General features: G+C 44.7%; 1 protein-coding gene across 2 annotated transcripts in view; it reads right to left on the reverse strand.

Annotated features, from left to right (window-relative positions):
* Window positions 1–1,030: 1,030 nt before the first annotated feature.
* CCDC50 (coiled-coil domain containing 50) overlaps window positions 1,031–12,604 on the reverse strand; it is a 37,612-nt gene continuing 26,038 nt past the window's right edge. The window contains exons 5-12 of one of the 2 annotated variants that reach the window (XM_088170899.1): window positions 12,246–12,363; window positions 7,955–8,653; window positions 6,299–6,405; window positions 5,651–5,695; window positions 5,008–5,112; window positions 4,020–4,099; window positions 2,921–3,018; window positions 1,759–1,912 (exon numbers count right to left, since the gene is read on the reverse strand). In XM_088170899.1, coding sequence (XP_088027025.1) covers window positions 1,893–1,912; window positions 2,921–3,018; window positions 4,020–4,099; window positions 5,008–5,112; window positions 5,651–5,695; window positions 6,299–6,405; window positions 7,955–8,653; window positions 12,246–12,363 — 1,272 coding nt within the window. In that variant the 3' untranslated portion in view covers window positions 1,759–1,892. Of the gene's footprint in view, window positions 1,913–2,920; window positions 3,019–4,019; window positions 4,100–5,007; window positions 5,113–5,650; window positions 5,696–6,298; window positions 6,406–7,954; window positions 8,654–12,245; window positions 12,364–12,604 lie in introns of both variants that reach the window. The other variant, XM_014891593.2, reaches the window with a different exon arrangement.

Here is a 12,604-nt window from a genome sequence, read left to right on the forward strand (position 1 = left end):
GGGGGTAGGAGATTGAAGTCTCTTGAGTTGTTGGTCAAGGCAAGACATGGGCTTGTGATGTGGTACCACCACATTAATGTGGTATTGCCCCTGCAATTTATGTGAAAAAGGGGTTGTCCTGTCTTCCCAGTGATTTGGCCCAGTAACTATCCTGACCAAGGACAATAGCCAAGGTTAAAGCCTTACAGCTGCCTCGGGGCTTGAGTTGTGCACTAGAGGAACAGCAGACAACCAAGCTCTCTTCCTATTTATTAGAAGTGTTCCCTCCCCACAAAGCTCCAGAGAGCTGCCAAGGCCCCTCATCCAGGCAGATCAGTGGCAAGGACACAAGTCCATGTTTCCATGCCCCAGGCACAGGTTCTCCCCTCCTATGCAAAGCCAGAGGCAGAACTGCAGCTGCTGGAGACTACAGAGAGAGTGGTGAGACAGACTCAGTGCTGGCACTAAGGTTGGGCTGCAGGGGCAAGGCAGTCAAGCTCACTGCCATGAACTGGGCTGGCCTATGAATAATCAACCTGCCCTGGCTGAACAGACTCCAAGACAGTGTCCAGATGTTCAGCTTTGCAGTTTAAAAACACACCTGGAAATAATGGCAAAATATTATTAAAAGGACTAAAAAATTTAAATGAGAGGAGACCAAGGACAAGGCTACTTTTTTTGTGCAAGAAAAAAAAAAACTATTTTCAAAGAGTGGAGGGAAAACAAGCCAGGATGGAATCACTGCATGGGAAAATCTTTACAGACAACAAACCTGCAGACCCTGCTGTGCCCCAGAGAGCAATGATTTTTTTTATTCCTGATTGGAGCTTGCCTGGCTTGAATGGAGCAGTGAGGGTGCTGGATGGAGCAGTGAAGAGGAAAAGCACAGACATTGTGTGGACTGTTCAGCACTCCATGTATGGCTCAGGTTGCCTGTAGCTGTGGATTTTGAATATGATGTTCAACGCCCTCTCTCCATCAGCCCCATATTTACAAGACATACCCAAGTTCAGAAACAAGTTACTCTACTCAAGTGCATCAGCAACTGAGCTAGGAGTTACAGGAGATCCTACTTGGCTTTAATTAAATTCCTTGGCTTCTGCCACACTCAAAGCTCAAAGCAGGTGACCACAGAGGTCCCTTCAGACACATAGATGTGTTTGTATAAGTCTTCCCAAACCACAACTCACAGCTTCTTGAACTCCCTGGCAAATCCTAAGTCATGAACACAAGGTCTAATTTCAGTTGAAACTGTCTTTCCTATATCCTGGAGCTAAATGCCTATACACCCTCTATTCAGATTGTTGCAAACCCTAGAAAGAAATACAGCAGTTAAATAATTCATAGGCAATTTCTGCCTCTCACTAGACTCAAGGTTTGGCTTTTGCTGGTATATGTTTGACAATGCTCTCTCCTTCCTGCAAGCTCATATGACTGTCAGGTTGGCTCAGCTGTCCTATCCAACCCAGGAAGAAACTGTTCCTCTTCCAGTTCTCTTTGCTTAGTTATCCTAATGCAGAAAGGACTTGTACTTCTGATGTTCTGCTGCATTTCCATAACTCAACTAATTTCTTCAATTTTCCTCCATTGTACATGAAACTCAATTTGTCTTATTTGTCAGAGCTCCAGCCAAACTTAAAAAATAAAAAGAAAAGAATGTATGAGGGAGCTGTTGAGCCAGCTGGTTGATCTGCACAGCTCAGTGGCAGCTAGATTACACTGCACTGCTCAAGTCATCACAGATGAGTAAGAAATTGAAACAAACAGTTTTCCTTAATATGATGACACTTAAAGAGATGATCCTGGGAGTGGAGGGTGGGGCTCCCAATAGGTCAGGAATCGAGAAAGTTGCCTGGCAATTCCAGTAATGTTTGCTACAGAAGAGTCAGTACCAAAGCAAAGGCTAGCACAGTTTACTGCTTCCTACGGGAACCTGGAAAACAAAACAGAAAGGAAACAGTCTGTGAGGCTAGATCCTGGTGAAAAAATTACTACCTGCAGTCATATCTTACCTGTCCTGCCCTCTTGTCTGTCTGTCTGACTTCTAGGGTACTGGTAAAGTCAAAGGCCAGAATGGGAACTACATATTACATGACTCAAGCAAAAGGAAGGATAGATCTGTAAGACAGGCAGACACGGGCATTTCTTCTAGGGTGTGAATGGTGCTGCAGCCCCATTGCACAGTCTCACTAAAGCAAACAGATCCTATAAAGTGCCATCAACTTTCCAGCTTGCTTGATGAAGACAGACCATAAGTTTACCAACCCAAGTTTTGGAAAGGGAAGTGTCCACATTTAAGTCTTACTAGTGGAGTGGGAAAAAAAAAATCTGAGATTGAGTTAAACTCAGACCACCCCCTTCCTTCCCCAGAGGCTTTACAGATAACTCAGACAATAGGCATTCAGACTAAAAACAACTGCAGGGGCAACCCTACCCACACTGCTCTGTGCCAAGTGATTTCAGGAAACAAACCAACAAAGCAGTGCTGAGATGCTACAGGAATAAAACCAGCCTGCTCTCAGGATAAATTTCTGTCTGATCATCCCATCTGCTCACCAGACAGGTGAAGTTCTGTCTTATATTGGATTGTTTGAGAGTAGTGAGTCACTTAAAATCCATCATAATGTTGTCTTCATGTTATTTCTTTGTCATTTGCTACCTGGATTTACAGTCATTCATCATTAAGAGATCACAGAGGACATGCAGACAGCACCTTGACAAATTCCAGGCAACTCAGTTCAGTTTTTTAGTCTCTCAGCCTGCAATGTGCTCAAGTCCAACCCAAACACTGCCCAGCATCACCTGCCTGCTGGGGCATTAGTTCCTATTCCCCTTCTCTATGTGCATCACTTCTAAATCACTCTGTCCCCTGCAGGCTCTTTGTGTGAGGAAAACAGCCGACAACAGCCTAAGTGCTGGGCAGCCCTGGGGTTGATCCTACCTTTAGGAGAGTGCTCAGGTTTGGGGATCTGGCGCAAGGGGCTGGGCTGGCTCGTGTAATAGCGAGAGTGTTCAAAATCATCGGGGAGAGGCTGAGACCTGCCAAACACAGTGAAAAAGGAATGGTGAGAAATAACTCAAAGGCACAACGGTGTAGCAAGAGCAACATCTCATCTGTCTGGTCTGTTACTGTCAGTTTGATGCAAACCCTGCCTGGCCCAGACCTTCTGCCTGCAGAACAGCTCCTCTGAGCACAGCTCTTTACTGTTTCTGCAGTGAGAAAAGCAGAGTATTTACTGCTTGTCATGGACCTCTTTCATTTAATAATGGTTTAAATTGCCAGGAAATAAAGAATTTTCCATTATGAAGTTTGCTGCAAACTTCACTCAAAAGGCAGCATTTTAAAGTGGTTAATGCTTGCATAGTTTTATCCCCAGAATATTTTAATATGATCTCTCTCAGTCTCCACCAGCACACTCCAGTTGTTGTTTCTCTTGCAAGTTCAATAAGAATTTCTAGGTTCCTTTCTGGAATGGAAATCAAAGCCACTGGGTTCACTTCCAGAGTTCAGTACCTCATGAAGGGCATTGAGCCAGAGTATCAAGGGATTCAGAAGCATCACTGGGCTACAGCATGCTCCCAATTTGACATGAGACACCCCAAAGCACAATACTCTTGCTTGCAGGGTGGTGTTCACATGCAGCAGTGGGAGCTGTGTACAGGGCTTAACTGGGAGCAAGGACCAAGGGAGCAGCTGTGCAAATGCCATGGTGATTACTCCTTCCTGCCCAGAGTTGACATTTGGTTTCACATCCCCAGAAACTGTTTAACCCTCTCAAAGTTTCCCTGCCATTTAAGAAATGTCACTGCACAAACTCATCAATCTCCATGAGCACCGGGCACAGGGACCAAGATGGACAAGTGCCACAAACACAGCGAGTGACGCACGTCACCAAACACCTCATGAGCTCTGCGCCCCCCATGGCCCTGCTTTCCACCAAGTCCCTTATGGGTGGGTCAGGCTGGTCATCCCACATCTCCTCGCTAAGACTCAGCTTCCCAACTGCATTCCCCATTCCTGCCAGACAGTTCAAGCTCACCTTGAAGGCCTGTCACTTCTGTGCCGATGAGTTTCAGGCCCCTCTCTTGACCTTGAGCGCGTGGACTCGCCTGCATCAGGCTGATGGGAAAGAAGGAAAATGTGCTCGCCTGTGTGCCTTGCAAGACACCAGCCACTACACTGGGACTGCCACAATTCCACACAGTCCTTTGTGCTTGGTTTACACACAAAATTAACTACAGACAGACATGCAAATGGCAGCATCACTACTCGTTTTCAGTAAACAAAACCCAGCCTTGCAGAGCCAAACTCAGCTTTTGGGCTAAAGTGTGACAGCAGTAAGGGACTGTTCTGAAGTTGGGGCTGAACAGAATCTGGGTACAGTGACTGGGCTGAGCAGGAAGGACCAGCTGCAGGCAGCTGTGCTCCTGCAACCACTGAAACTCAGTAAGGAGGCTGGAAACACCAGAGGCGCCACCACCTGGCCCCAAGATTAAACACCATATCCCCTTTAGCACCTTAGCAGTGCTGACCATAAAATCTGTTTCTTATCCCCTTCCATGCTGGCCAGCCAAGCCTGTCTGGTGTTACTCCTACAAAAACCAGGCACGACAGACTCAGGACTTTCATTACACAGCCAGTTATGAGGCAGAGTGACAACTGAAGCAGCTGCATTGCCCTTACACAAACAGAACCAATTACTGCTTTTATTGCTGCAGTCAGGATTTCAGCAAAGGGACGGTCCTGCACCAGGGACTGACAGTGCTTCAGGGAGGCCACAAGGTACTGTAACATCCAGTGCCATCCTCCAAGTCCAGAGCCCAGGATTAACTTGCTTGAGGCTGAAGCCAAAAGCATCTAACCAAGGAGGCAGCTCCAAAAGGCTTGGGAAGCAGCTAAATAACAAACAGCAAGACCCTTTAGATGCATCACCACCTTTTGCTCTCACCATACACACTCACCTCCCTCTGGAAATGGGAATAACGTTACAGCACCTTATTTGTGGTGCCTCCTGAAGCCTGGCATACCTTCCAGTCTTGATCATGCCTCCTCTTTTCAAAGGAAGACTTTTCTCTTTCTTTCCCTTTTCTTAAAGCCTTTTTCTCCTCAGCCATCAAGAGCCGAGCAATTTCCTAAAAAGGAAACACAGACTGTCAGACAATTTTACTGCTCTTGTGGGTTTGAGTTATTCAAATCCTTTCCCATGGACAGCTGAATGGGAAGGGTGCAAATCCAGGATTCCATCCATCTGTGACCAGAAATCAAGGCACAGGGCAAAATTAAGACTGGTGACATGCAGCATGTCCAATAGATCCCTGATTTACCAGAACTGCATTTGCAGAACCTTTCTGCTCTTTATCCATTCTCCTTAAAGGGGTTGATGGTTCATCTCACAGCATCTTGGATAGTCTCCCACGGGGCTCAGTTACAAGAAATGCTCTCACAGAACCATGACCTTCCTGCCTTTGTCATGGTTGCAACAGGCAGTGCAACTCCCTGCTTGGCCAGCCTGAGCATATACACAAAACCCATTTGGGAGAAAATCCCACTGGAGCCCCAAGCTTCCCCCACAGGGAGAGAAATTAACAACTAGAGGGTCAGAGGAAGCAAGGACTGTTTATCAGCTTCTGCAAGTAAAGGTATTCCATAAGTATTTGACTTGTTGCTTACCTCATCTTGGGCTACTTGAGCTGCCTTCTGATCTGCTTCATTAGCCTGGAGGGGGGAAAAAAAAAAAAAAAGGTGGAGAAGGAAAAACAGAGACAAAAAAATTAACATCTCTGAAATAATCATACTCATTAACCTACTGGGCAGGGCAAGTAGTTGCCCATACAAATACACCATCATCCTCTCCAAATATACTTAGCTACCCTAATACTTACCTCATAACCCAACTCCAATCTGCCATTTCACCTTTGCAGATGAATTTTGCCCCCATGTATCTGCCAGGCCACACCACAATGCATTTCCCACTCTGCTGCCTTCTCTCTCAAAGATGGGCAATAGCCTGTCTCACTTTTGAGCTGCTCACACTGACTATATGCCATCCTCACCTGTCTGGAAACATCCATTTAATATCACTCTGCTTCAGTACTTTAATTTTGGGGTGTTTATTTCAAAAAAATAAGGCTTAATAGTCGGAAGCCAGCTGCCACTCCACATTCGTGTGTATGGAAGACAAAGGTAATTAGCAGAATGCACAGAAGCAAGACCTTAGGTCTTATAGTCACTCTTATATATTAAAGATTGACAAATTAACGTTGTCCATGCTGGTTGTCTTAGTTCCTTTGAGTTGACCAATGCACCCTCTCTACTTACCAGGAGCTCTTCCTCCTGCAGCTTCCGAGCAATCTCTGCATCAGACAACTCCTGTTCCATTCGGAGTCCATCGTACATGGCTTGTTTCATCCCCCTCAAATTAGTGCCTACAGAGTTGAGAGAAAACAATCAACTGAACCATTCTCCAAATTCTTTGGTAAGGAGATCCCTGCCATCTCCTCAGCCACCTGCCAACCCCCCACTCAAGACAACCAGAGATCACCATAGTGCACCTGCCACACTGCTGGTGTGAGAGCACCTTTAGCTGAGGTGCAGCACACACCTTAGGGAGATTTCTCTAGGCACACAGCAGTATCTGACACACCCTGTCTTAGATAACACATGCAGCTCCACGGCAGAACAGGCCATGTCCCTTGAAGCAGTCTTTGGTGACAGCAATGCTAACAAAGGAATTGTAATTTGCCACTCTGTATTGATACAGATACAGTGGCAAAACTGGGCAGCAGAGAGCAGCCCAACATTTGATAGGAGCACAGCAGAGTCTGAACACACTGCTGAAGCAGCATGGGCTTCAAGGGTTACCTGGGACAGGCTCACATGAGTTTTCAGACTAATTCTTCCTTGGAATGACCCATGAATTTTACAATTCAATGAGAAAACAGACAAGTAAGCATTTTTGAATTTCATATAATGTTCAGTTCTTGTTTTGAGTATAGAGTTCTGTTACTTTAAAGCTAAACCTGATTAACACTTTCTATTTCCCTAAGGAAAGTGTTTGTATTATGAAGAATTGTCCCAGTATCTCCAGAGACATAAACACATTATCTTCCTCACCTTATCCATGTGAAGATCAGTTAGATGGCTTGAAGCATAAGCTGCCTTTCACTTTGACAGATAGATCCAAGTCTCTAAACTCCTACTTTCACTAGGTCACCCCTACTTCCACTGTGGCTTTGAAAATAGAAAGATGGATCTGGATCTTTAAAGACTCCAATTCCCAAGTGCTTGTTGAGCAGGAACTACACAGGTACACATTTCCCAGAAAATTCCACTTGTACAGAAGTTGGCAAGAATCTTATAAATAGAACCCAGTTAGGTGCCCAGTGCCACTAGTGAACTTTGCCCAAAGTGAATTAAGTTACCAGAAGGGTTTTCAATAAGAAGTGGATGAAAACTTCTCAGTATTTTAGTGCTTAAGCGAAGTATCCTCACTTACAGCCCTGAGCTTCAACTCCACAAAATACAACCACAACCTAACATTCAGTGTTTCATTACTTCTGTTTTCTCCTGTACAAGGAGGCCACTGCACAAAATGTATCACAAAAACAAAAACTGGGTGTTGGTTGGAGTTTTCTGGGGGGTCTTTCTCTGGGAATAGTGTGGTGGTTTGTTTGGTGAGGGGGGGAGAAATTTGGTAACCTTTTGTTTAAGAAAACAAGGGCACCACTTCCAACGATACCTTCTTACTCATCCTCTCCAATGCCATGGAACATCAGAACATAGAACAAGAGCATTAATGGATAAGAATCCTGCTAAATCAGGGAGAAAACTAGGCAAGATTCCCTGTGTACCCATTGCAGGTAGATACTGAAGAGAAGCATCTTCAAGGAAGCCAAACGTATCTCAGTATGCCAGTATGGGGCACGCAAAGGTCCATCCCCACACACACACACACCCTCCCCATCACTTGGTTACCTGGGTCTCGCTGGCAGTCTCCAGCCTTCCCCTGGCTCACAGCATGAGGGGAGGGAGAGTGTCTCCTGTGTCCTGCCCTTTTGTAGGCTCTTGCCTCACCCCTCCTATGGTCATCTCTAGATTCAGCATCATAGAGCTTCTCATCACGTGCCATCCTGTGTGACGAGTGGCCCTGATGGTGAGATCTGTGTTTCTCAGGGTGCTGTCTGCCACCCCGATGCCAAGCCTCCTGCTCCACCTCCAGGTCCATCTCAAGGAGGGGAAGATGCTTTTGTCTGTCTTGCCTTGGTGGCTTTCTGCTGTGCCGTGCTTCCTCTGTGAGTCCATGCTCCGATTCCAGGTCGAGACTGAGAGGTCTCCTCTCCTTCTCCCTGCCAGCTGCCCTCCTCTCCCGCAGCTCCCAGCTATTGCTGTGATCATAAGCATGGTGCTCGGTCTCTCTTTCCAGGTCAAGGCTGGGATGTCTCCTGGACCTTCCCTGGCTGGCTGTCTTCTGCTCCTGCTGATGGCCCCTGCTGGTCTCTCTCAGCTGAGGAGACCTTCGCTGGCCCTCTGAGGTGGAGTGCCCGTGTTTGGGGACACCGCCGGGCAAAGGCGAGGGGGGTCCTCGGCGCTCTCTCTGCTGGTGCCTGCACCTGCCATGACTGTGTGCTCTGGGATGTTCAGAAATCTGCTCTCTGGGGTCACCCCAGGGCTGCTCTGAGCAATGGGGGGACAAACAACGAGGGAGTTAGTGGTGCAGGGGTTAATGGGGGTTCGAGGCCAGACTCACAGCAGGGAGATGAAGGAGCTTGCTGAAAATGCAGGCAAAGCATGATGAAAGAAAAAATAATAACAGGAACAGATAAGGCTTGCAGGATAAAAGAGGGGACACAGTGAAATGGCAGTCTGGCTGGCAGGGCAATAAGGTTGGAGCAGAAAGCACAGGTCCAACCCAAAAGTGTCTGAGCACTTCCTAGACAAGGACAAGTCAATATGGAGACAAATAACTTTTAATGATGCCACTGAGGCTGAAAAACAGCCAAGAGAGCAGCTCATCTCCTGATGACACATCACTGCTGCAGGATCCTGAAACCACCTAGGAAAGGTGCAAAGAAGGGCACAAGAGGCAGGAAAGGTTGGGAGACAATGAGGGGCATAAGGCCAGGAGGGGCCAAGCAGAGTGGTCAGGTTTATAAGCATGGGTGTCTTGCCCTGGCTTCAGGTATAAGGTTTTTCATCAGAAAAAAAACCAGTCGCACCTAACTGGGGGAAAGACCCATATAAAGCAGAAAAGTAAACAGGTATGATAGGATTTTTTTTTCTTTAAAAGCAAGAACAGGATAGCTGCAGCATCCAAACATCCTCCACCACAGACTGTCACATATCTTTTGCAGACCCACAAGTTTGAGGGCCTGCACTTATTCATTGTTTAAAAAGAAGTTTCAGCTCTGAATGCAAAGACAGTTATGGATAGAAATTTTAGGGCAGAATAAGACTTCACAAAACCCAGGCTTCTGACCTCAGCATTGTAGCTAGAAAAGCTGCTTACTTGGCATTTTGTTGGGGTTGTTTCCTCTGTGCTTTCCAGAAAGCAGGTAGAAATCTTCTCTGCTTTTAGTTTCAGTAATAAACCTGAAAGAGCTACGAGGATGCAGCAATCTGCCCTCATGCAATCTACTAATTGAATTATCTTTTCAACTAACCTATTTGCTAAGAAAAATCATTGCACTCAGTGAATTACTATCTCTCTACAGCAGCTTTTCAAAATGAAAAAAAAAAAAGCCTTGAAGCAGAGATTGATTTGAAACAGAACTCCCCATCAAAATAACCCTGCAGCAGCAGACTTTGCTCTCCTCAACTATCCTGAGTTTGCTTCATAGTATCTCAAAATATTTAAAATAGATTTCACTGCATGTGAATTGCATTCTGTTTTAATGAGTAGCTCTCACAATCCATCTAGATTTCAGAGGGAGAAAAACAAACCTCACACCAAAACTGAATGTTCCCTTCAAGTCATTCTGTTCAGAATAAACTTTTTCAGAGCCAGCAAAAATAGAGACTACTGAAAATCCACCTTCAAAACAAGTCCGTGTGACTTTTATCCAGAACAGGTGTATTTTTAAAAGTCCATGAATTGTAACAAGAACTGCTGTGGTTGCTCCTTAACTGCTTGGATTTTTCTGTTCAGTTTTAGATTATTCATATGATTTACAGAAAATACCCAATCAAAAAATCTAAGTGACTTACTGAACAACAGAGACCAGAGCCTGAAAGCAAGAGTCAATTTTCGAACAACAGTCACAAAGGTCTAAAAATTAATTCGAATTTATCATTGAGGAAAGCTCAATAAATATTCAACAGCAGAGAGCAGAACACAAAAGAGCAAAGCCTGGCCGTGCTGGGAAAGGATTGCTGCAGGTAACACAACCATGCCAGACAACCCAAGCAGAAGATTTGCTTTTGGGATATCTCAGGGTGATTAATTCATCAGCAGGTGCTGGTTCCTGTGGCACCTTCCACAGGGGCCATGTAAACACTCCACAGACCCTGGCGTTATTTTGTGAAGCAGCAAGTGACTGAGTGAATACAAAAATGTTTTTCATGGCACAGACATTTCTTGGAGGAACCCTGCCTTTTCTCATGTTTATTTTTCCACTTTTAAAGAGTGCAGATTGTTTTGGAGCAATAGACCTAATCCACATTCCTCCTGGATGTGGATAAATTTTACCTAAGTCTCAAACAACTGAAAAAAAAGCCCCCAAAATACCCTCCACTCCCACCAAAACAAAAGACACTTAAACAAAGCAAGGGTTTTTTGCTTGTTTCAATTTACAACTAATGAGGACAATATAAACCAAGGCTGCTGAAGCCTAATCATATGGTGCTCAAGTAATTAAGAGTTCCCAGAACAGCAAGCTAGATGATCCGGGCATAAAATCCAGTCCTTTATAGCTTTTAAAGAGTGCAGATCAAGAGCAGCACTGCTATGAGTAGCCAGACAAACACCACCTACCTCACCTTCAAAATTATGGATTATTGCAGGAAGAAAAGTTAGACCCACAAGATATCCTGCTCTCCAAATCCACACTGCAGTCTTACTTCAGGAAGTCACAGGCTTTGTCAGCTGATTTCTAACAAAAATCCATCCTGTCCTACCATCTCTGCATGCACACTGTTAGCTATGTTGTATTTTTTCGGACTTCTCCCATTTAATTCTGAAAATCTGAAGTGTGGATTGGATGTAACACTCCAAGAACATTTTTTCCCAGCTTTGTACATGTAGCAGGACTTGTGATCATGAAGCTTCCACTTGGTTACTGTTTTACACTTTTGAACTTTGCGCTTTGTACTTTCTTGGCTATCTTTGAACTTCTTCCAAATTTAAACTAAAATACTTAGCGTAAGTTCAAATAAAAGACTTTAAAACTGCCAATGGCATTGATGTTAAAATGAGAAATGAGGTTTGATCTTCATCTTCACAATCTGTTAATCAAAAGCAACCCATCTTCCCCATCACATTTTTGAAGAAAGAACACAGGAACCACCACCAGTGCACAGCAAAGCCATCCCCAGATTGCTTTGTAATTAAACACACCCTGATTCTCTTCTCCCAGTTTCAAGAAGGTCTGTATTCAATCACAGAAGCTGACCAAAAGGAAGCAACAGAGTACTGTGGATCAAATCATTTCCAGACTGTACAGTCCCAGATGATAATCACAGCAGAGACGTTCTGTGGAGATGACCTTGTTCTTCAGTAAGTCATTCAAGGCAGTTGTGCTAATTTTACAGCTTGAGTACATACCTGCCAGGAGCTATTTTTGAAACGCATCTCCATGAACCAGCACTTATTCCTTCATGAAGCCGTGCCAGCATCACAAATGAGCACATGGAACCATTTCTCTTCAAATGCAAGCATGGAATTTTGCCAACATTTCTCCCCCACATCCTTGGTGTCACACAGCAGTAACTGCCTTATCAGCCTTTGTCTTTTTCCACAAGCACTTTTAAAACATGCATGTGTGGCTGTTCTTGCACTTACACACACCTAAATGACAGGAGTTAGGGAGTATGGTAATTGAGATGCTTCAAGGACAATAAAAACTATTAAATTGTCTTCTCTGCTATTTTTTTTTTTAAACTAAATACTTCCTGATTATAAAAAAATCTGATTCTGACCCTGGAAACTGATGTAATGCTACAGTGCTAAATGCAGGACTGTAGGATAAAGGGAGTTTCCCTGAACAGTTTTCAGACCACCAGGTTCACCTACATTGCAGTGATCCTGACCTTATATCTTGCAGAAACATACCTCCATTTTCTGCATAATAGCTCTCTTCATAGCCTGTGTGTCCCTGGGACTCTGGGTAGTGCTTCTTGCGCTTTTTTTCTTCCTGCAGTTCTTTCTGTTGTAAGAGACGGGCAATATCCTGCAGAGATGGAAGAAAACAGACATTAAATCACCACTAAAAAGTATCTCCAGATTCTTTTAGTCAAATTCTTAATTCAATTATTAAAATCCTTACCAAAAAAAAGTTTAATTTTTCAGACATGGCAACAACAGTTACTCAAATTCAACCCCTGGGCTGGATGAGGCTTTCATAATAATGGGTGACACAAGGAGCCATGTCAGCAACCAGTATCCAACCTCACCCAGGCCCAGTGCTGAGA

Source organism: Sturnus vulgaris, chromosome 10 (assembly GCF_052056855.1).
Source record: "Sturnus vulgaris isolate bStuVul1 chromosome 10, bStuVul1.hap1, whole genome shotgun sequence".
Classification (NCBI taxonomy): Eukaryota; Metazoa; Chordata; class Aves; order Passeriformes; family Sturnidae; genus Sturnus; species Sturnus vulgaris.